At 29.9% G+C, this 26191-nt stretch overlaps 1 protein-coding gene, 1 non-coding gene and 1 pseudogene across 2 annotated transcripts; 1 reads left to right on the forward strand and 2 right to left on the reverse strand.

The window, feature by feature from the left end:
• Positions 1-924: 924 nt before the first annotated feature.
• Positions 925-11554, reverse strand: LOC114719279 (probable inactive purple acid phosphatase 27; the record flags this gene model as incomplete). The annotated part of the gene is made up of 13 exons (XM_028904759.1): positions 925-1265; positions 1441-1521; positions 1830-2018; positions 2106-2202; positions 2284-2351; positions 2424-2610; positions 2785-2972; positions 3253-3385; positions 3584-3698; positions 4032-4140; positions 4673-4939; positions 10255-10342; positions 11280-11554. Coding segments are annotated over 13 exons (1851 nt in total), but the record flags the coding sequence as incomplete, so codon positions are not given.
• Positions 11555-19604: 8050 nt separating this feature from the next.
• LOC114719280 (isoliquiritigenin 2'-O-methyltransferase-like) lies at positions 19605-22366 on the forward strand (annotated as a pseudogene).
• Positions 22367-23171: 805 nt separating this feature from the next.
• TRNAN-GUU (transfer RNA asparagine (anticodon GUU)) lies at positions 23172-23244 on the reverse strand. The gene has a single exon. It is a non-coding gene; the product is annotated as a tRNA-Asn (tRNA).
• Positions 23245-26191: the final 2947 nt, after the last annotated feature.

The following is a 26191-nucleotide window of genomic DNA, read 5'->3' on the forward strand; positions in this document are numbered from 1 at the left end:
AGTATATGGTATTTTAGAGTTAAGTTTAGCATCGCTAGGACTAATTATAGGGATAACATTTTTATTGTATGATTTTTTTTCATATATAAAATTTGAGCCATAAACCTTGTTTAAGAAAAATCAAGTCTCTTCTAACTACCATTTTCTTCTTAATTATTATTTAGGCCTTTCTTGCAGAAAAAAATTATGGAGGGGTAGGTGAGAAATTAAAGAATAATACTAAAGGATCAGTATATAAATTAGGGAAGTGGGAGGGGTTAGTGTTAGTGGACCCTTTGTGTTACACGTACATACATACAACATATATATAATATTAGAAAAATATCTCAAAAAAAAATAACAAGATCCCCAGCATGAATCAGTCCAAAAGTAAAACAAGATTATCAAATATGCCTTATATAATTAAGTTTTGCTTTTATTGTGCAAGCGCACCTTCAATTTTTGCTAATGATAATACTCCTTTTGGTCCTATTCCTAACTGCCTATTAACAAGTTTATGTAAATTAAGGAAGTCAGTTAAAATGAATTATTTTATATAAAATATCAAAATTATCTTTAACAAAAGTAATTAGGTAGAAGAGTTTGTTTAATTAATTAGAAAATTTTATAGTTTGTTGGGATATGTTAGATGGAAAAAGTTTCCACTTTATACAAGCTATGTTATATTAAAAGACTTGTAAATGTGTAAGAAGTCCTTAATTAATAAGGACAGGAGGACCTATTATTTTTGCTGGGAATAATAGAGACACTGCGAACAATCATTGGTTTTAGTGCAAAATTCATGATCCTCACTTAAACAAAAAATTAGTCAAAATTTTAATGTAACTATGCATAGATACCAAAAAGTTTCTCGCCAAGGTAATAGAAACACTTAACTTTTTAGTGCTCCGAGAAAACTAAACTAGACCAAGCGAAAACGCAACATATATAGAAGGTTTAATATATAAAAAAGAAGGTTAACGTTCTATCATCATTCCAAATTTACAGAGACAACTTTAAAAGACACAAGAAGCTGAAGCCCTAACATTGTGTAACTGTTCTGCAGCAATCGCTACCTTCTTCTTCACCTTTAAGTACTATCTGTGTGCATACACATACATACATATCTACGTATGTAGATATATACATATATATATGTATGTATCCTGTATGTGTAATTGTGAACTTTTTTCTGTTGACCTGTATCAGTAAATATCTAAATGACTTTAGCTTCACTTTGTAATGCGGAAACTGTCTCCAACTTGTTTTGTTTTTGCGTTCACAAACTGCAATAAACAAAAAGAGAGACATTACACTTCTATTTCAAGTGCATACACCACAGAAATGATTCTAAGGGCAAAACAAAATGACAGAAAAATATCATAGCATTGCCATGTAAAATCCTTCTAAAGTGCTTAATCTGTATACGTTAACATTTACTAAAGAAGCTTTCTAACATACCTCTAAATTTAACTCTTTCCTTGTTGCGTGTACTCGTAAATAACCAAACTCAGAAATCCTTTTCAGACTCCAACTATCCACCTGTGGATGCACAAGAACATGCCATTTGGTTGTGATCAGAGTATGTAAGATGTCAAGGATAATTTCAACTCAAAACTTCAAGTACAGTTCTATTAGTCCTTTGCTTCGTCTCTTACAAAAGGAATTAAAGCTTGAAGACAAAGTATGACAGGCCTATTATAACTGATAGCCTCATAATCTAGTAGTATGAAAGCTCCCCAGTATGTGGGAGATCACGGGTTCAATCCCACTTAATCTCAGACTGTTAGTGCCGGCCCCTCTAATTCAAAAGAAAAAAACAGAGGAATGGAGAACAGCGAATTACTTACAATTCTTGGGAACTTGTCTAAGGTGAAGCCTGCCATTCCAATGACAGCATGAACAGGAGCACTATAGTTTTTATTATCATATGTATCAATTCCTTTTGCATCTTTTGTAGGCATGGCTCTACATGTGCTCTGATAGATAGAGCAAGTTCTCTCATAGTTATGAACATGGCCAAATAGAACCAGATCAACCTGTTTAACATTTCACCATCATTGTCATATATGCACTCATCTGCAACATAGGTAATCACTAAACTATGGAGCTTAATGGGCTTTTACCTTATTCTCCAATAGCAACGGTTCTACGGCTTTGACGAAATTGTCATCAACGGAGGGTAAAAATGCATTGTTAGAGGAACTATACATTGGTCTATGTCTGAAATGTGAGAATGTTGAACTTAAAATGAGTACAAAGAACAGACTAGATATCTTATGCTGAGAATTTAAATTCACTTACCCCATAAAGATTAACCAAGGAGTTTTTTTCCGATCAACCGAGGCCATGTCCTTTTGTATCCATTGATACTGCCAGAAAAATGTTGAACATATTATTACATAGAAAGCAGGTTGAAGGAGATCTAGTATATTATTACTTACCTGTTCAGAATTTTCCGACCAATCATGTTCAGTTGAAATGACAGTGAAATGAACACTAGCTTGTTCAATTGAATACCAAGGCTTATCCTTTGCTGAGATGGGCATTTGAAAGTATGTCTCATATGGTACTCCACATTCACCTCCAGAATCAGGAGTGATATATAATGAACCAGAATCTACATAATCCCTGAGTCATAAACATTAAAGTTAGCAACGATCTTTATGATAAAGCATTGTTTCAACTTTCAAGTTAGGTTTACATTTAACAGGAAGTGAAGCAATGTTTTGCTGGGAATTTTCAAGTGAGGAAAATAGTTTCAGTTTGCAAGTAAATTTATTCACTCCATGAGAATTCAGTAACCTTTCATGGTTTCCTATTGCTGTCATGTAAGAAACCCTGGATGCTGCAGGGGCAATAAGATGAAGGAAGAAGTCCCATTCTGCGAGGAAACCGGTTGCATAGCTTATGTCTCCAATGTGAAAAATTGAGTTTACATTGTTGGAATCTACATCAGAAGCCATAGCTTTAAGAACTGAAAGAGCTCCTGGCTATATCAGAAACAACATTCTGAAACTGGTTAGTACACATATACATACTGATTCTGATTTTTACATTTCATCCTCCTTTCTCATTATAATTCTGTTTTTTTCTTAACCAGTCTTTCTCATTATAATTCAATGCATGTGACTCTGAATCTTGTTTTTCATATGGGAATAAAGTGTCGTGAAAGTAAGTTTTAACTATAGGGATAGTGTTAATAAGATAGAAGTTTTAAGTTATCAGAAACTTGTGAAGATACTGCTAGATTCTGGATAAGTAATAATGCACCTGAATGTAGTGTTCTTCTGAAGCATCAAGGGGAGTCTTTCCCATATCTCCATATGCAAGGAATCTGAGTTCATCCGATCCTCCAGCAGTTGGAGTCGAAAACTTAATTTGTTCACTCCAACCAGCAGAATCACTGAATAATCAACAAAAAGGAAAAGGACTATGCTTTTAACATAATAAACAATTGTAGTTTCTTGCAGTCCAAGTCTTATGAAAATAACACCTAAAGATACTTTTTTGGCTATTAATAAGCCAAAAATCAGTTACTGATGCATTAAATATGAAAGGATAATATTTTTAATTATAATCTGGAGTTCAGTATAGTGCATACCTTCCATATCTATATGAGAAGGTGGTTGAAGGTTTAAGCCCTTTCATAACTGCAGAGTGAATGTATCCTGGATCATGCCACCCAAAGTCCTTTGCAGGACTCTTCAGAGCTGAAGCTGCCATTTTGCAATTAAATGCTACTAGGTCAGTCGCATCCCAATCTAATGTGTTTTTGATTAAGAGAGGCGGGCACTAATGGCTTGAGGTAACAAATAGGATTAAACCCCTGATCTCTCACTTACAAGAGAGTTTTCATGCCATTAGGCTATAAAGCTGTTGGCTAAACTATTCAAATTTGACCTATGCCATGTCACAACAGTAATATCTGTGACTGTATTTTCTTGTGAGAACTGTGACCTAATTAGCTGTGTTCATGTTTACTATATGTCTTTTAGAACAGATATAACTATCTGTTTTTGTGAAAGAACACTTGAGCTATTGATACTCACTGCACATATCATCTTGTGAGAATGTGGTGACTTGTGAAGTCTCTGTTTTTCCATCTGCATATTGAACTTGCTGAGGCTTTTTGTCTCCACTAACCCATGTCACTCTCATCTGCAGCACCAATCACGCATCGTTGTATTAAAATAAGTCACATACCCACCATATTAGATTAGGATTTTAACTCACAACTGCATGATTTAGTTGAAGAGACGTAAAAAGAGCAATGAGACTTAGATGTCTAGTGGTTCCCACCACTTGTTGTCTCTCTTTTCACTCAAGTCTATAGTCATTGCAGATGATCCACATTGAAATATATCATGTTCATTGCATGTCTAACACACTCATATTAAATAGTACGATTTCCAGTCTTTAAACATAAAAGCTACTTAATTAATTTAGGTAAATAAAAAAAGTTAGATAAATGAGTTAATTATAATGAATGTGACATAATCTTCCTAAAAAACTCTTGTACAACACTAGATTATATATTAGTCTATAAGTTAGATAAATTAGTTTAAGAAAAAATGATGAATATAAAAAACAAATCAGATTGAGGTCTTATATTTAGGCTGAAATCTAATTCTCCAATTAGCTTCTATATTAAAAATCCAAAGAGAGTAATAGGCATCGTGTTGAGTCTTACCAATGACCCGGATGAATCCAGGCTTGAGATGTGTCCATAGAGAGGCTTATTAGGATTTGCAAAGCTCAAAGGGGTGGACCTTGACAAAATGCAAGGGTTTGAGAATCCACCAGAGAAGAAGACGAACTCAATTTCCGTTCTAATGTTGATTACATGGAACTTTATTGAACCACTGCAAGTTGTTACAGTGCAGTTTCCTTTCTCAGATTTCTTGCATTGCTTGTTCTTGCAACTAAGGTAATTTGGATCGCTCTTCATATATTGTGCCTGCATTTTTTAATAGAATATATATATATATATATATATATATTAGCAAGTATTTAAATTTTCTTAGGAAAATATTATGATGTGTGAATGCAGTAACATGATGGAATTTTAAATGCCTCATCATGTGTAACAAAATTATTTCTATCAGAAGGAATTTGACCAACAAGAAAAAAGTACATTCATAATATTTAACTTTATGACTATATTTAATTTAATTATTTTGTAACAAGTTATGATGTGTGTGTGTGTGTGTTGCTCGTTAACTCGTTATGTGTTATAAACATACAAACGCACGCCAAATGCGTGTGTGTGTGTGTGTGTGTGTAGAGAGAGAGAGAGAGGGAAAGTTCAAGCTTGCAACTTCAAGGAATCACACGTGAGTCAGAGGCTTATTCCAATGAAATGTTCATGAATGGTGATTTTAGTAGTTGTAAGGTCTTGCAATTTAATTTGTTTGAACTTAACATGAATGGAGTAGATTTTTAATTTTTAATATAAACTATTATTTTTACATTCACAGTTGATAGGTTTTGTTGATTATATATTACTTCATGGAGTTCTAAATGTAAGACCTACTTAATAGTCTTTTTTAATGAGAATATTAAATGTGACAAATAAAGAGAATGAGAAAAAATATTGTGAAATTAATAAGAAATAATAAGAGAAAAAATTAAATAAAGGGAACAAATAAGAGAGGTAACCAAAATAAATTCTTTAAATAAATCTTATATTTAAAATTCGAAAGAGTATATTTTATTTCGAATGAGCCAAATGTAGAAAAGGCTAAATAATCAAGTAAATAAAAAAAATCATATTAAATCAATGGATAAAAGAGTTCCGACATAAATTAATCCAGGCTCCACTAAAAACACCCAGAAAAAAAACATAGAGGAAATGAGAAGAAAATGAGAAGAACAAATTTCTATGATAATGGAAGTGAGCGCAAATTTATTTAAATTAAAAAAATATCCACCGAAAACATATAAAATTACTCCAAATTAAAAAAATATATTTTATGATGAAATATATATATAATACCTCTGATCTTCAACATAAGAGTTTGTTTTATTTTTATTTTGATTTTAAATATAAGACTCTAATCTACTTGTCTCTTATTAACAAAGGTATTCTAAGAAAAACAATACCTATTTATTATAAATAACTAATTTAACAAACTTTTTAAATTTATTTAAATTAGTAAACTAGTTCTTATATTAAAGATCAGAACTAGTACTTGAATATGATTTTTTAAGAGAAAGAAAAAAAGAAAAGGGGGAATAAAGCTAGAAATATTCGGCCACCGGGAGAACAAAGAGAAAAAGGAGCGACCTTTGCTGTGGATAGAATAAGGCCACGTTCAAAGAAACAGGTAACGTGAACGCAATGAACTTCTGCCTTCACGCCCCTTCGTTAATGTCGACAAGGGACCATATAATATGCCACTTTCATCCGCTCCAATGTATCTATGTTTTTATTAAGGCAATGGAATGTAATATTGGTTTTCTTTTAAAACTTTTCAAAACAAATTTACATTTTAACCCACACATACAAATATTTCAACACTCAGATTTCATCCAAATATGGCGGATAATATTGCCTTTGAGGCAATTAATCAGCTTTTAATAAATGTATTAGTTACTCCGTGTGGATAAAAAAGTGAACTTTTCTTCTATAATTTTATACTCTTCCAGTCATTACTATAAAACTTAATTATTGAGTTGATTTTAATTTTAAATGTAAGATATTTTTTTAAAATTACATCTATGGATCTCCCTCAACCATAATCAAGTAGAACAGAGAGAGAGAAAGAGGATATTAAGAAATATGATTGTGATATTTTAAGAAAAAATTATATTTTTATAATTAACTAACTTACCTAACTTTCTTAATCTAATCAAATCAGTTAAATAAGTCTTATATTAAGAATCATAGGAGTATAATATTTTAGTTAGGTTTTTCCATTTTGAAGTATATCTTTCCTGCCCTCTAAACCTAGCAATATTAGTCTCAAATGATATTCTTTGTAAAGATTGCAAAGAATTAAAAATGTAATTTTCTTTTATACATATTAAAAAGTGAAAATGTTTTATATATTTTTGGTATTATTATTGTTATTATATATATTTTAGTTTCTTCTATTTTCTTTGCATTAATAATAATTAACCTTGCTATGTTTGGCCAAAAAATCTTGCTCACACTGTGAATATCAAATCAAATGACGTTTCTTAGAGGATATACATTAATCCATAATTCTATAGCTTTGAAAATAATTAAGTGAACTTCATCATTCTTTTACTTATGTTGAAAAATTTTGTCCTTTTATGAAAAATAAGGGGAACTTTGCCATTATTCATGTTTTGGGGCCAAAAATCATTATCTCTTTTGAAATGTTATTCATATTATTTTTTGATTATTAATTATTGTGACATCAAGTTTGAAAAATATCATTAAAATTTTTTTAGTGAATATTAATGTTGAAAAGAATTAACCCTACAATACATCATAGTTTACTCTTCTAATTCTATTTATAAGATAGATAAAGAAAGTTTTAATGTGAATACACAACTTTATCCTTCATTTAATATTGTGTTGATTTTGTTCTTACGAGTATAATATATATTAAATAGAGATAAAGTTAAAAAAGTAATTAAATTTTAAATGAGAGTTAATAAAGTTTAAAGTTTTAGTCTAAATAAAATATATTGAAAGTGACTTATAAATAAGACCTGAGAAGTATTATTTTGTGTTTTTAGGGCGTTTAGCTATTTTCAATTTTTCATGTACACGCATATTCTAGAAATTAAGGGAAAAAAAGTTTAAATGAATGGCGGTGGGTCATTAGTTATAAGCCATTAAATTCTGGACAACTTTAAATCCTAAAGGTTGCTGGTTCGGGGACATCCGATATAGTTACGAAGTAAATGCAACGCTAAAAGTTGCCCAAAAAGAAAAGAAAAGAAACTAAAAAATATAGGGACCTAAACGTAACGGACCTTTTCTACAGTGTTACTAAAGTGCAATTAAACCAAAATATTATCATTAACTCTGGTAACAACTAAAAAAATTAGAAGGAAATTGTATTAAAAAACATATGTAACAAGTTAATTAAAAAATATTAAGAATGAAGTAAATATATATACACACACCAATATACTTTTTTCAAATAAAATTTGTATAGTCATGGCAAAACAAAAATAAAAATTGTATCGTTCATATGTCACTTTAGGTGATGAGCCAAATCAAATCAAAATATAAAATAAAGGAGTACCAGTTCAAAATCACAAGCCACAGCTAAACCTAATAGAAGCAAACAAAAACACCAATATACTAATAAAAAAATACTAATATATACTCCTCGTTTCTATATATAAACTTCAAATAACCGAATCACGTTGAACAAGTTAGTAATTAAGATTAGTTAAAATAATAAATAGGTTAAAAATATTTTTTTTTTAAATTTGTCCTTATCTATTAAAAGACTATATGAGAGAGGCAATAAATGAAAAACGATCCCAGTAAAAAAAAAAAAAGAAATAATGAAAGAGAATATATATGGGTAATATTAATGAGAGGGGACACTAGATACAATCAACTAAGAGCAAAATAGAAAATAATAATAATAATAATAATAATAATAAATACTCAAACCAACTAAAAAATGAAACTTATATTTTGGATCAAACCCATCTCTAAAAGTGAAACTTATATAGGACTGGAATGAGTATAATAAAATTTATTACAAGTTATAAACTTCTTATACTATTTATATATATAATATACTAGATGTTTAGTCAATACTAAATAGATTAAGTTTATTTTAAGAAAAGATTGAACGCCCCTGTATATTTATTAAGAAGATCCCAGAATGAACCAAAGTAGCAATTTCTTATTTCTACATCATTCTATTAATTACGAGATGTTTCTAATTAGTCATCATTTTCTTCACTAAGTCTAAATCATTAACAAGAAGAAAGAAAAGGATTCAAACTAGGCAAAATGTTGCTTTTACTTCACTAAATAATCAATTGAAATATGGGCATGAAGCAATCGACATTATGGAATATTTAAAGAGTAACGTGAAGTTCACAAAGTCAATAGAACGAATATACTTTATTAATTTCACGTTTTCTTTATATATTCTCATGTTCACACTTCTATTTAACAAAAAACAAAGAAGTAATCCATAATTAATTCATTAATCATGGAAACTTTTGGGTTAATTAATTTTTTTTAGTAGAATTAATCAAGTTTTTCTTTCAAAGATCTTTCGTGTCTCATGTGGATATACGGGTATTATTTAAAATCAAATTTTCTGTGTTCCCACTTATGAATAAAAAATTCATATTTATTAACTAGTGAAAACTGATTGACCAACTATATGAAAAATTATTTTTCTACAGTTAACTATATAAAATAATACTCCTCCGCTTATTAATATAAAACCTATTTAACTAATTTGATTAGATTAAGAAAGTTAAGTAAACTAGTTAATTATAAAAAATATAACATGTTTTTCCTAAAACACCATAATCATTTTTCTTAATATCTTCCCTTCCTCTTCTACTTGATTATAGTTGAGTAAGTATCCATAAGAGTAATTGAGAAAAAGTTGATAAATATGAGAAATAAGTTTCATATGTAGGACCAAAATCAACTTAACAATTAAATCATATATTAAGGATCAGAAGAGTATTATTATTTACATTAATATGACAAAATAAACGTGGATATTTTAAAATCTTTTTAAGTACTTTGACCCCCTGCATATTTTATTAGATTAATGATTGATAGATCAATTTAAATAAATGAGTAATTACGTGAAGTTACCCATAAAACGCTCTAAACTAAATCCTAAATTAAAATTTCATTTAAATCATTTTAGTTATGAATTATGCACAATCCTATACTTATTTAATTTAGAAAATTAAGAAGTATATTCAGATTATTTAAATTTTAAAATTTTCAAATCCACATATTAAATATAACTGTTATTATTTTTATTTGTTTTTAAAAATTTTAATTGATTTCAATCATTTAAACCTTTTCGTGTAAAAGTAAAAGAAGAAAGTTTTGCATGACAAATGCAAAAAGATGATTGACAGATGGAGTATTAATGAGGCATGGTCTACCACCATGAAAGCAGTGTCCACATTTAATTATTTTATTTTATTTTCTCAATTTTTTGTCATAATTTATTTCATTTTATTTTGAATATAATTGAAATCAACATTACTAAGAGAATAATGACACTAAAATCAAATAATAACAACAAAATAGATAAATAAATAAATAAATAAAGAAGCATATGCGCATACCTTTACAGGGTAGTGACAGAGAAGAGGAAGCTCAGCAGTATCACCAGTTTGAAGATAATATAACCGATTAGAAAGACATGTATTTACACTGCATGGAAAAAATATTATTAATTAAATTAAAATATTTACAATTAATGAGAGGCCCATGTTTTATTTATGGAGCAAATCATAAGCATTAAAAGACTCTATTGTAAAAATAAATAAGTAAATAATATAGGCCATTAACTATGTAAAGAATAAAGATACCCAAAAAAGGGGCACATGATAATGTAGTAACGTGGGGTCCACAATTTATGCGCGTTTCCATACATAATTTCATAGGATGCAGTCTTTTCCTTTCGATAGATAAGTTTAAATTATTTATTTTTATTAAATTTTGAATTACATTTTTTCTTGGAAAAAAGGGGTTACAGTTCTATTTTCTTTTTTCTTCAAAAAAAAAAAACTTCAAAACAGAGGTCCAAAAATTGTGTTGATTAGATTTGAACGACGACCTAGATACTAAAGAACAAACCTAGTGTTTGGACACGAATAAATTCTAATTAAGATGTGCATGTCTATATAATCATCACCAATGAGACTTGAAGCTTATCCTCAAACTAAAATTATGAAATGATTCATTAATTTCATAGAAAACTAGACAATATGTGCGGCAGAATCATCTATCAATAGATTGGTGAGACACATAACCTTAAAGTTGATCACACATATCTTGTGTCTTTTCATAATTTATCTTCAAAATTAGGCAACAAAAAAAATAAAGAATCAAATAGGTAGAAATTTACTTTTCATCCTAACATTGTTAATGTCAAATAATGATTTTTTTTACAACTATTATTCTTTTAAAAAATTAAACTATGTCAGTATTTAGGAATATTTTGATAATATTTAAATTTTAATGTTGGTTCATATGAAATCAACAGTGCTAAAATTAGAAAACCGAAAGGACACTATATTTAATCAAAATCAAAATGTAAATGAATCGAATCAAGATGAAAAGAAAAAGCATGAAGTGATAGTCTTACTCAGAGTTTGAGGGAGAGATCATAGCAACCCAATCATCATCGGAAGGCTGAGAAACGCCGGAAACAGTAACGGTGACGAACTCGTCATCGGATAATCCAGACTTATTATTGGACGACGAAGTCACATTCACTTGCAGATAAGAATTGGGCGAAGAACAATCCCCCAAGATTCTTCTGTTCAGTACTCTAAACTCAGATATCGCTGTGAAGTTCCGGTGATACGCCGCCGTATCACTGATCACAGGATGTAAAGGTGAAGGAGGAGGAGGAGGAGGAGGAGGAGGAGGAGAAGAAGAAGAAGAAAGGAGGAAGAAAATCATCAGAAGGACTATGTGTGAATATCTGAAAACCCATTTCTCAGAACAATCCATGAGAAAAGAAGAAGAAGAAGAAGAAGACATATATCTGATATCGAGACCAAAGCCTCCGATGATTTTTGAGGTTTATGTTGTTTTTTGTACACTGTGGGGGGGGGGGGGAGATATATATATATATATATATATATTTATATGTATTGTGTGCGTAGTGGAGAACGTGGTGTGTTTGACGATAATTTTGTTGACATAATAAAGGTTTCATTTTTCACAGGTAATTGCATGGCTGGTAACAGCTTTTTTCTGTCCCTTTTTTTTTTTCGCTTTTCATGGTTTTTCTCATCTTTTTTTTTATCCTCTTTTGTAAGAAAAAGATATAACCCGATATGTTGTCCTTTTTGAGTTCGTGAGTATCTTTTCGATTTATTATTTTGGGTCAATGAATAAAAGCAAATAATTCCCCCCACCCACTATGTAAGGTAAGGTTTTTATACTTTTATGATTTAAATTATTAGAATAATTAATGTTTTCAACTTTTTGTTGACTGAATTAATGTTTTAACCTGATTATGTTTCTAACGAATAAAAAAGTTACTTGATCCTCTTTTTTTCTTTGGAGTGAAAAGGAATTACGTTAACAAATATGTATAAAGGTTACTTGATCGGTTGATCCTTATTAATTTGATTCATTCACCATTATGAAGAAAAGAGTTCATCGTGTTTAATTAAAATTTGAAATGTTTTAGGGGTATTAATTTAATTGTGCTGCTTTGTATTAGTTAGTTAAAAAAAGTCTTACAATAAAGTGACAAGTGGTTAATTTTAATCTTAATTGATATTTAAATTCATATTTTTTTAACATAGAGCCAATTTGAAATGTTACCACTCATCTTATGATTTTTTAAAGTATTGTTTTACTAAAGAAACTGAATGTAAATTATATCAGTAATTTTTTTTTTTTACTAAGAACATTTATACATTCTTCACCAAAAAAATGTATACATTTATTTTAGATATGTTTGAATACTGTTAGATACTAAATGTATATACTCCTCTTAACAAGTTTATATCAATTATGATTTATGGGTGTATATGTATATAATCTTCCAAGTTAGGAAGAAGAAAGATATCTCCCAAAAAAAAAAAAAGAAATGTTGCTTTTAGTATATCCGAATCATCTTTAATTTATTTTGATTTTCATATTAAAATAAAATACTAAAAAATATTTTGATTATAAACAAAAGTTTTATGTCAACTACAGGATGTCATTAGAAGCTCCTATGCGTTTTTTATTGTAGGCTCCATGTGTACAGAACTATACTATCCTACCCGACGGAAATTACATAGAATAGAATTGATAAAACCAACAATGTTACATTGTTTTATGTTGTCATTTTGCCACAATGTGGTTGAGCTTACACCTAGAGCCTATTTAAAATGTCTTATAAGCAGTTTTGTAACCATGATTTATAAAATGCGAGATAAACATGTGAGATGAATTTTATCTCAATTTACGCAAAATGTATTTATAAGTATTTAAAAATGTGATTCCAAATGGACTCCTAATGTATTGTTTTCACGTAAAAGGAAAACACTCTCTTGGATCTTTAATATATAACTCATTTTATAATGTAATTTATACTATAAAGTAAATTTTATATCAAGTACCAGAAGAGTATATAATGTAGATGGTTTTGATAATGACATCAATATATCAATATATAATATAAAATAAATAATATAAAAATTATAGGATTAATAAGCTATACACATCACATCTTATCTTAACTCTATATAATATATTGATAATTTTTTAGCCCTAAATGTTTATGGCGAGTCAAGGATTCCCTGGAGTTAAGATATGCATCAAAACTCAAAGAACACTCATCGAAGCATTTATAAAACTGTCTATTAGCAGAATTTCGTGATGAGATTCAAACCTATATCATAATAAGATTTGACTCATATATACTCAGTTAGATCAATTTCCATTCGCAAGTACTTCATCTAGTCTTTTGTATAAAGTATTTGGAAGACAGATCCACTTACCTCCCATTGCCCCTATTTGAACTGGCTGTTTGGCTTTTTAACTCTCTCTTTGATTTTAAGGAATTTCCAGGAAATTTCAACTTTTTAGGAGGTGTCACTATTTAGTTTTTAGGAAGTTAACATCTCATGTAGTATATCACTGTTCTTATTATGGAGAAAAAATTTGTTCCTAAAATATAAATCATTTATACGATAATTAATGAGCTTTTTTGAATTTTGTTTTTCTTGACTTAATAAATACAGAAAGAGATAACATAAATAAGTGAAAGGAAATATAAAGTATAGTTTTAATACCTTTTCTAATAACGATGCATGTGAAAAAAATTATCAATTTAATGTATTTCTTGGGTGACGGGTTTGGATTATAAGTGGCTCGTAAATAAATAAGAATCAAATTAATAATTTATTAAATTTTAAGACAAAGTTAATGAGATTAAGATTTTTATTAATATCATGAAATACATAAAAAACGAGTTATAAATAAAATCATGCTACTCTACTCTGGTCGAGAAGAAATTTTTTAATCATATGTTTAAGTCACTATCAAATTTTAAACATGAACATGTACTATTCTATTTTTTATTTATTATAATATAGATTTTCTTTTGAAAAGTGTATATATTAATTAAGGACAAAGTCACAAAATTATTATATTTTAAAAAAAAATTAATGTAAATCTTTTTTTGATTTGTATGAAATATATTAAAAATACCTATTAATATTTCTTGGAGACTCCATCTTCTCCCAGCTTATCCAAAGCCAATTAGTTTTTTTTTTTTTTTTTGACCATGGAAAGCCAATTAGTTGATACCTTTTCTGACCTTGCAATTAAATGATGCCTAAAAATACTAAAAAGACGTTCCTAGTTTGACTTTAATACTTCCTGGGTGTAATAACGAAGGTTGGTGAATTCCGGCATCAATTAAGCGGTTGATATATTCATTGCATTTATTGTCATTGATGGGGCATATGCACATTTACATAATTATTGATGTAAGTTTAATTGTTTTGCCCGAATTATTGATGTAAATTTAAAGAAAAATCATTTAAACGCACAAAATCAAAGGGACCCTTCAAAAAGAGTACTCATCCGGCTTAAAATATAAACTAAACTTTGTTAGAGGGATTTTGTTGATAAGATAAAATTTACTTTTGTTTAAACATTTAATGAATTTTTTTTAATTTTACCTTCATATATTCTCTTTTTTTTTTATTTATTATAATTTTTATTTATTATCTTCATTAATAAGGACATATTAAAAATATATATATGATTTACATATTTATTATTTTAGATTAATTTTAACTAGTTTCTTCGTAAACATAAATGAATAAAGTTTAGAGTAGTACTTAAGCTAACTTTGATGCTGCCGGCTGATTTGAATTTATCTAATTTGTTTCTAGAAAATATATAATTTCCAAAGCACAGTAGTAAATATTTTGGAATCCATGAAAAAATCGTAGTTTATTTTTTCGAAACCTGAAAAAACAAATTTAAATAGAAACAAAATAATAATATATGGGCTAAAATACTAAGTGGGCCCAAGTTCGGCATTTATCGGCCTGCGCATGACAGCCTAGTGGTCTCAGGTTTCGTCGAAAATCTAGCGCCCAACCAAAGCTTCGTTTCTCGACCAGAAAGGACAAATAAGGAAGTTTGGCCATTTTCTTTTCTCTTCTTTTCTCATTTTATTCCAAACACCCCCAAATCCCATAAATTTTTATGACAATTACGCCATCAAATTGGCCAATTTTTTAAATAATGCAAAACAGTGTGTGTGTGTGTGTAATGAATGATGTTGTATGGGGGAAAAAATGAATGATGAAGGACCAAGTTTGAGGATATTTACTATTCCTGAGTAGGAATTGACTATGCTTACTGTGTGTATTTTGCCAGTTCATCACAGGGACAGAGTTAGGCCGGTTGGCCCAATATCATTTAGTATATACTCTTCTAATCATATTTATAAGTCACTTTCAATACATTTCGTATATACTAATAAAAACTTTAAATTTCATTAACTCATTTAAAATTCAACAACTTTTCAATTTTATCCCTATTTAATATGCAATATACTTCATAGGAAAAAGGTAACACAATAATAGATGATAGATCAAGTACATTTATATGAAAATTTTTTCCCTCTACCCTATAATAGGATAAAAAAATACTTTTTCTCTCTGTTTTATAAATAGAACTAAAGGAGTATATATTCTTTTACAATTTTATTTTAATTTAATGGTGTTGCACTTAGTGGTCATGATTTATTTAGGGAGCAAGAGATATTGGGATCAAATTTCTTCTTTACCAATTTTGTCACAAAAAATCCTTGCCGACGGCGGCCACTGGGTCTGGTAGGATGGTCGGCTGACGTCACTTTTTAGTTTTCTAAAGTGAGGGCCATTTTCATTTTCTGACCAAAATTTTATCTCCTAGGTAGGGGTATTTGAATATTTCTAAAAGTATTTTTAAAAAGTATTTTTTTTATAAATCTAGACAAATTTCTTCATATATTCACTTCGTATATCACAAAATTATTTTTAAAATTGTAGTTTGATTTCTATCTAAATATCCCGTTAACTGCTAAAACACTTGAATGAAACTATGGAAATTCAGCGTACAATTCTTTCATATTTCAAGTTCTTTTTTCGTCTTTTCCCCTCTATTGGATACCACTGCTGATTCAGCCCAACCTTTTATCTGATGGAGAATTTCTACATTAACACACTAATCCAAGACTGAAGATGTTTAATTTGTATGGTATGATATTTATTATTCAGGTAAAAAAATAATATGATTATTTGATATTTAATTGTGTTAATTAATTAGAAAAACAATTGGCTTTGCGTACTGTGCTTGCTGATGAAAGAGGCCACCGGCACCGCCCACTCCCATGGCTTCTCTCTCCACCGCTTCTCTGTCAGAAAAAGAACCATAAATATGTTTGAAGATTTGTGGAAGAGATAACCAAATGTCCAAAATGATTGCCCACCGCATCGCCACCGTCCTACCTGCATCCCGTGGCAACCTGTCTCTCTGCCACACTTTTTCCTACTGCTGTTTAATGTAAAAGCTAGAGCATATTAATAATATTAGTTAAGTTAGTTATTTATCATAAATGTGTTGGTCTCCCTGAACTATCCTCTTAAAATTATTTATTGGCTAGAACTCCTTACAATTAATAGTGATATTTTAAGAAAAGATAAGAGATACTGTGAGTCGAGTTATTATATTGAGAATCAAACTCATTCTCCAATTAACTTTTATATTAACGATAAGAGGTAGCATTTTATGAAAAATCGATAAACAAATAATAAACAGTGTTAGCTATGAAAAGAAAGTGGCAGGTGCAGAATATTAATTAAAAGAGATGAGAGTTAGGGAGATCAACTAATAATATTGGATAAAAGATCTAACCATAGCGCATATGCAATACGAAGTCACTTATACAAAAAACAAATTTTGTTCATAAATGTAAGTCATGTGTGATATACTTAATGTATACTTTTTAATTTTACTCTTATTTAATTTCTATCGGAAAGAGAGCAAAGAGAGAGAGATCTTGAGAATAATTGATAGATGTCGAGAGAAAACTTTAATAAAGATAAAATTAAAAAATTTTGACAATTTAATGAACTTCTTATTATACGAGAATGTGTTATAAATTACTTATATTAAGAATTAGAGCTGTATGTTAAGTAAATCATTAAAGGTATTTATCAGAAAAAGGTAACATAACAATGCATAATCATATACTCATAGCTAGACAGGCCTAACAAGCATATATAGAAGCTCTCATATAGAATAAATACTATTAAAGGAATAACAAGATGTGTGAGTACATCTATTTTCATCTTAGAAGGTCAAGAGTAGACAAATAACCACGATTAGAATCATAATATTGTGTTCTTCAAACTTTTCAGAAAGCACGATAAACAAATAAAACAACAGAGTAAACATGTACTTAAGATTTCCAGAAACACATCTTTAACAAAGGAACAGATGAGCACAAGTTAGTAGAAGAATAAGCAGATAGTTAGAGGGTAAAATAACTTCGTGAACCAATCTTGATAAACGAATGACGTGCAGTAGATGAATAAAATTATGCTTCCTCCTCTCCTGTCTATGATCGTGACCTATTTTATCAGTTTCAATTTTGAATTTATCTTATAAATTTTTTATACATTCTTTTTTATTTTTTTTCTTATTTATTATAAGAGTATATTTGAAAACAGAGGTTTTCCCCCCATAAAATTGATAAAATTTTCTAATCCTTATTAAAGTTTTTTTTTCATTTCTTTTATTTTTTTTCCTTCCTAAAGAGAATTAAATAAATAAGGATAAAATTAAAAAATCATTACTAAAGGCTTTACACATGACTTATATTTAAAATAAAATTTTTTTTCCTACAACTAACTTATAATAAGAATCGGAACGGTATATACATGTTTCCAAAGTGGTCTTGCGACATTTTCCCATAAAATTACCTAGAAAATATCAGCCCTAGAAAGACGCTTATAATATAAAATTTTTCTCCTTTTCTTCACCAGAATAAATTTTAAAATTAAAAAAAAAACACCTAGAAATCAGAGTTTCAAGTTTCAACTTTCGGATCACAAGGATCAGGGTCACATGGTGACATAGGACAGCTCACTTGGCATGTGCGTTCAACATAATCTAAAGTAGCTACTATGAGCTTAGAGTTATACGTAAATTAATTTACGGAATATAGATATATATACGCGTATTTTGAAAAGATAAACAAATTAATGAAATTACTTTTGTTTGTCCCGGTATAAATGACCTAGTAATATATATCACATTATCAAATAAAATTTGAAAAAGAAATGCATGGTATTGTTTGGACAACTTGATTATCTTTCCTCTTAATGCCTTTGGCAGATTTGATATCAAATAGTATTGTTATTTTTATGAATTTCTAGAGGATTGAACAACTCAATTTTCAATGCTCTCATAAAATAAAATATAATTTTAACGTAAGCTAAGAATTGCATTTGGCCTCTCACAAGTATATATACGTATATATAATTTGAGAAAACTAATTAATATCTTTTTAAAAATAAAAATTGAGGGTCGAGGCCTTTTAAAAATCTATTTGGAGTGTCCTGAGGCCTTCTAAAAATCTTTTGGAAATGGCGGATTTCTGAGATCTTTTATATATTTAGATCTTAATTAGTGATGGTGCAACCATCTCATGTCAAATAATTTAATTCATCAGTAGGATGCTTAGAAGCAGGGAAATACATGACCTTGTCATCTACTATCTTCAGTTTTTAATATGAGATCTTATTTGACTTTTATTTTGATTCTAAATATAAGATCTTAATCTTTTCTGTCTCTTATATTTATCTATTTTTTTCAAGATAGTCCTTGTAATAATGATAGTTCTAGCCAATACACTTAAATAGTAAGGATATTTTAAAAAAGAAAATATCTATTTATTACAAATAACTAATGTAACTAATTTCTTTAATCAACTCAAATTAGTCAATTAGCTCTTATATTAAGAACTGAAAGTAGTATCTATTTCAAGCAACCATTAATTTAATTTGTGGTTGATCAATAGTTTTCTGACCCATAAGCTGAGAATCAGATGAAGGCTATGATTAGATTAGTAATTAATCTGTGATGAGAAAATAATTTATCTAAACGCTCAGAAATCCGCCATTTCCAAGAGATTTTTAAAAGGCCTCAGGGTACAAATACTACTATAATTTATTCTAAGGTAAGATATAAGATGATTCCTATATTCTAAAAAAGAACTGAAGCAATTAATAAAATTCAAAGCCCAGTTATGTACATGAAACGAAAATTTTTCTAAATTATTTTTTTGATCTTTTATTAGCTAGGTTCCAAGATCTAATGTAATATAATTGCCTATAAATTGCTGTATGCTGGGAAACGCAAATACACAAGCCTGGAGAAGCATTATTATTCAGCTATGGCTTTGGATTGTTCTGAACAGAAACTTCCTAATGAAGAACAAGAAGATTCATACTGCCTTTCTGCCATGCTTCTGTGCTGTGGCCAGATCTACACCGCAGCTCTTAAAGCTTCATTTGAACTCGATTTGTTTGAGATCATAGCTAAGGAAGGAGGAAGACACGTGTCAGCCTCTGAAGTAGCTTCAAAGCTTCCAAGCTCATCTCAGCACAAAGATTTAGCTCTCCGAATCGATCGTCTCTTGAGGCTTCTTGCCAGCCACTCTCTTCTAAACTGTTCGTTTGGTGAGCAGGAAGATGGTGGCACTGAGAGACTCTATGCAATTTCTCCAGTGGGAAAGTACTTTGTTAGAGATGATGGTGGATTATGGGATGCTGCCTCGTTCAAGTTCCATCAAGCACTTGTTGATGTTTGGTAATGATTCTTGCTTTTCCTTTGCAATATTATTATGCATCTAGGAGATGAGCCAGCCATGTACTGGCCTATGAATTACAAATTTTTTATTTAAATTAAGATTAATATCATTGTTTATTCTTACAGTTTTTGATTCAATTTTAGTTTTGATCATTATAGTTTCAAATCGTTAATCAATTTGATCCCTGATTGGATCAGAAGCAAAAGACCATGAAAAAATCGTTTGGATTTAAGAGTCTCTTAGATTTATCTATAGTTAAAATCCTATTTTGTAAGAAATCAGATTTGCTTTGTTTCTATTTTTTTGGTTCTTTGGTTTTGGTTCCTACACTTTCATTTAAATTTAGGACTTAGTGTTAATTTAAATATATAGGGGGTAAAACTAAAACTTGTTAAAAGTACAAGGGTCATGTGTTAAACTTAGACAAATAAATAATGGGATTATATTATAGCGATTAAAACCAATGCCTTGAATTTAAAGGAATTGAAATCAAAATTAGATCAAACTATAACGATTAATCCTTTAAATTAATATACGGAGATATTGATGCAAGTGCCACATATTTTGATTTGATGTTCATCTATTGATACGCTGCTCATTTTATTATTAATTAACATGCTCTACATGTTTATGATGTACTGCTCATTAGCTCAAAAGAAAAAACAATCATCAAGTTATATATATAATAATGCTTTTGTTGATATATATATTTCAATTTTTTGTTGGGGAAGGTTGAATTTTAAGGATGCAGTCATAGAAGAAGACGCAGACCTGTTCAAGAAAATTCATGGGATACCAATGTACGAATATACAAATAAAGATCCAACGTGGAACACAACTTTCAACAAAGCAATGGCCAACGTTTGCAATATAGAAATGAGAAGGATTCTGGAAACATACAACGGATTTGAGGGAATATCCACACTTGTTGATGTTGGTGGTGGCACTGGCCAGAATCTCAATATGATTGTCTCTAAGTACCCTTCTATTAAGGCTATCAATTTTGATTTGCCCCAGGTTATTCAAAACGCACCGCATCATCCAGGTACGCATCACAATTTCATTGCCACTAACACATTTAATTTCGTTTCATGTTTTAAAAATAAGTTCAGCTTCCTAGTTGTTTGACGTTGTACAATTAATACTATCTCTGTTATTTAATATAAGAGTTAGTTGACTAACTTGAGTGGATTAAAAAAGTTTATTAAATTAGTTATTTGTAATAATTAGGTGTTGTCTTTCTTAGAATATTCTTGCTAATCATATGTATTAGCTATAACTACCATTTGGTGGAATTTTTAAGATGTACAACTACTACAGGACTATTTAAAAAAAAGGATAAATATGATAGATAAAGGGGATTGGGATATTATACTTAGGACTAAATTAAAAGTCAAACTAACTCTTATATAAAGCCTAAAAGTAGTATATGGTTGCTGACTAAACGGTATGTAAGTTGCCACAAAATATAAAATAAAAGGGGTTTTTAAAAACCAAAATGAACGAACAAAATTTATTTATTTTATATCAAAATATAAACTCATAGAGTCTATCTCTCTATTTTTCTAGAGGAAGGTCATCAATTTGATTGATTTTGATTTTATTTGGACCTATGTGATAAGATTAATGTCAAAAGAAAAATAACTAGGGAGGGAAGAATGCTGAGTGAAATCTTTCAAAACCAACAAGAAAATTTTTGATTACTTCTAAGAGTTTTTCCTCCGCTCGATCTATTCTTTTTCCCCTTCCCATCCTATGAAGGGTTAAAGCTCCATCTTTTTTCAAGATATCTATTCCTAAGAAACTATACTTTATGCAGGAATTGAGCATGTTGGAGGGGATATGTTTGAAAGTGTTCCACGAGGTGATGCCATCATATTAAAGGTTAGTGAGAAAATTTGTCATCTTAGTTTCAACTTATTATTCTTATTATATACCTCAAAATTAATATTGCTGTCTTTAATTTGATGACCTGATTCAGCTGAGTTCAAATGTAACTAAAATGATGATCATGTTATATATATATATATATATATATATCTGTTGGTAGGCTGTATGCCACAATTGGTCAGATGAGAATAGCATAAAGTGTTGAGGAAATGCCATGAAGCATTGCCAGAGGAAGGGAAGGTGATAGTGATTGAGCTTTTGATGCCTGAAAAGATTGAAGCAACAGAAGAAACCAAGTTTGTAGCAAGCTTGGACAACCTCATGTTTATTCACGATGGAAGAGAGAGAACTGTGAAGGAATTTGAATCTCTTTGCAAACGTTCTGGTTTTTCTGATTTCAAACTTGCTTGTCGAGCTCTCTCTGTTTTAGGAGTTATGGAATTCTACAAATGAAGAGATAGATCGAATCAACTTGCTTATAAATTCAAAAGTGCTTTTTTTTTCAGAACTTGCTTATACTATCATGTATTTGATGGTCACCCGGCAAATAAATCAGGTTAATTTTTTTGATTTAATATCTCAGACTTTTATTTTACTATCTTTTCTGTGATTGGTTCAATTTTTTTGGGGTTTAATATTTCTTCGTTTTTCCTTTCCTTTTCGTTTTTTTTGCTTTCTTTAATATGAACTTTAACTACTCCGTATTCCCAAAATAATTACTCTGGTAACTTATTTCTCTTTCTTTAATGACTCGTTATATGATGCACTTATTACAAAGCATCTTTCATATTAATACAGCCCCCCCCCCCCCAAAAAATTTTATTTGAGCCAGAAGTGTGAATCCAGAACAACTTCCCAATGTGCATTACTGATAGCATAGCAAAGGGGAAGACGGAGAGAGCAACCTTGCACAGAGCTGACAGGAAAATTAAATCTCTATTGATCCAAGACATATTAATTTAAAGAAAACTGATCTGACAGACACTGAAAATTCCTTAAGTGCAAGAGCTCTGGCTAGTTGCTCTAAAAAACCAGTTTCAAACCATTAAATTTTCTTCCTTTTGTCTTTCTGAGGAATCATCCGTTACACAGAACCAGAGAAAGAAGAAGAAAAACTTCCCTTTTCTTTCCATCAGATGAGCTACAACTTGGAACTCATCAGAGAACAGAGCGCTACAAAAAGAAAAGAGAGCAAAACATCAAAAGTGGCAGCCAAGGAAAAAAGGTGGAAGAGGGAGAGGACACATAAAAGGACAAAATCGCTAGAAGGAGGGCTTGAACCTCCGACTTGTGGTTAACAGCCACACGCTCTAACCAACTGAGCTATTCCAGCACGCACTGTGGTAACTGATCAAATTAGATTTCTGTTAAAATTTATTTGGACGGCCCAACCCCAGCTTGCAAAGCTAGCTTTTATTGATAAATAGTTGTTTGCGCATGGTCATGCAGCATAGTAGTAAAAGTCAAGGGAAGAAAGAGACAAACAAGACAAAAACGTTTAAAAAAGTCTTTTGATGGCTATTAAATAATATATATTTAAAAAAACTAAACATAATTTTCCAAAAATAAAAATATATTTTCTATAATTTAATAAATTAAAATTTTAATTACGCTAAACTATACATTTATACTGAATTTATATAACCCTTTTTGTCCTCGAAGTTTCATCAACTTTCAAGCTCCCAATTGATTGCGTCCCTAGCTAAATTAATTATTAAAAAAACAAGCCATCATCATAATTGAGAAGTGCACTATGATTTTCTTTTTGGCCAGACAGAAATGCACTACGATTAATTAAATAAACTTATAGTGATTTTGCACATGGCTGGTTAATTTTTTAAATATATATTCATTATTAAATCCTTGTGCTTTAAATTATTTTTTTTGGCCAAAGTTGTATGTGTTAAATTTGCGGGTCTAGAAGTTTTAAACCTGATAAGTTTGAGTGCTCTCAGCTCATTGCATGTAGCTCCTACCTTTTCCTCTAGGCCCCCAAATGAATTTTTTTATATGACAATATTAAATTCCGGCATTATTGGACTGATTGAGAGTAATTCTTCTAAAGATATTTTCTGTAGTTATACAGATTTGAATTTGAGATCTCGAGATCTCTCCTTAGGCGGCCAAGAAAATCTCTTCCACTATATGCACCACATGTTAATCAGCAAATGAATATTCTTCTTTATTGCAGCCGTTGTATCTGATATCTCCTTACACGTCCCCATTGGCACATGCTCATGTCATGCTGCATATAAAAATTCAGCATTAAATAAGATACAGATTGGACTAATTAAAGTGAGCCTCCTTGCAAGTCGTAAAGTCGATATCCTTTTGTCAATGAGATATTGGAAAGCATCGTTTTGTTTAATTTATCAAAGCCACCTAAACCCCATCGAGGATAGATAATCTTTTAAAAATAAGCTAAGGACAAACTTTCGTTCATGTTATGTAACATTGTTTAAAGTGCGAAAAATATTTATTTCAATTAGTGGGAAAAAAATTGATTGAAAGGGACCCATGAAAACTCAGTTTTAACAATTCATGCTGGAAAAAAGCAGCAAACAAAGTTTTATAATAAAAGAAACCCATAAAACCAAAATATTATCACAGACGCTAACGATACTTCCAAAAATGAAAATTTGTAAATTAACATTTTTAATTGTAATATATATTTTTTAATTTAGGAGCGTTTTCATTGAACTGATCTACAACTGATGCCTAAATGCGCAAAGTCACACAGCAAAAATAAAAGTCAGGGGAAGAAAGAAAGAAACAAGCAAGGGAAAAAATATTTTACAAAGTGTATTTTTAATGGGTTTTATATAATTTAATTAATCTAATTTTTTGGGTGAAAAATATATGTTTCTACTAAAGTTTGTTCATTACGCTTTTTGTCGTGAAAGTTTCTTTCAAGCAAATAAAAATGAATTAGATTTATGGTGATATGAATACAAACTCCAGTATAGTATCACAGCAATTTTTTTTCCCAGACCACTAATCCTAAACTCTAACACTGAATTTGGTATGGGATTTTTGAAGGGAAGGGAAGTTGCTCCTCTTCCCTTATTCGGCTAGTACATTTTTTTAGAAAGGAAGGGGAGTTGTTCTTCTCCCCTTATTTGATTGAGATATTTTTTAAATAGGAGGAGGGGCTATTCTCCCCCCTTTTTTTTTCTTTTAATCTCTATTCTAAAAGTATGGTTTTTGATAGGAGAGATGAGAGATAAAATTTTAAATTTCAAAATTAGCCTAATTACAATATTTTAATTCTTCCTATGCCCTTTTGATTTGCTAACTCCTAATCAGCCATATACATTTGTATACAAGAGAGATTTCTTAAACATCCAGCAAGCGACCATTGAGATGATCATATCTAAAGTTGGTGGGTACTGTTGTACCTTTCTTCTCTTCTTCTAATTTTGTTATTTTATGTGATATTTTCTTTTATCTTTAACGCCCCTTCTTTAACTGATACCTATCACTCATAGCTTCTTATCTTGATGTCATACATGTTCGTGACAATGTCTTGCAAATCAAAGTTAGTGAGTTGTATTACATGTGTGTGTATTCATGTCTTGATAAATAGAAAAGTGAGAAAATCTATTTAAATTTTATAGGGTTAAAATAGTCAAACAATGTATCATCAAAATTCCTTCTCTTCCCTCCCCTCTAATCAATCCAAACAAGAGATCATTAAAATTCTTTCCCTCTCTTTCCCTTCTCTACCCTGGCATTTGTAGTTACCTTTCCCTCTCCTCTCCTCTCCTCTATTAAAATCCGTTCGCTTTCCTACCCTTCTTCAAGCCAAACACAACATAAGATTAATGAGAGGCGGAGACGTTAATTGACAAAACATTTGGATGAGATTCTCTTACCCCACACTCAAAAAACTTAACCCAATATATATATAGAGGCTATCCCACTTTAATCTCTGCATCATCAACTTTCAAACTCCTAATTGATTACATCTCTAAATTAATTTTTTAAACAAGGCAGCAATCGCTACAATTTATAAATGCACTATGATTAATTATATATATCCTTTTTTCCCAACTATGATTAATTATATCAAATAGTACATATGAATATTAAGGCATAAACTTTCGTGATTTTGCACATTCTTTGGCGCATGGTAGCATATTATCAATCAACATCAATAATTAATATAGTATTTATTTTTGAAATAACTCACATATTCATTATTACATTCCTATTATAAAGATTTCGAACTCACAATGTTATGCTTAAAAAAAAAGTTTAAGAAAGACGTGCTACAGAAC

The sequence above is a fragment of the Neltuma alba genome, unplaced genomic scaffold (assembly GCF_004799145.2).
Source record: "Neltuma alba isolate B1F8T4 unplaced genomic scaffold, ASM479914v2 tig00011902_pilon, whole genome shotgun sequence".
In the NCBI taxonomy this organism is placed as follows: Eukaryota; Viridiplantae; Streptophyta; class Magnoliopsida; order Fabales; family Fabaceae; genus Neltuma; species Neltuma alba.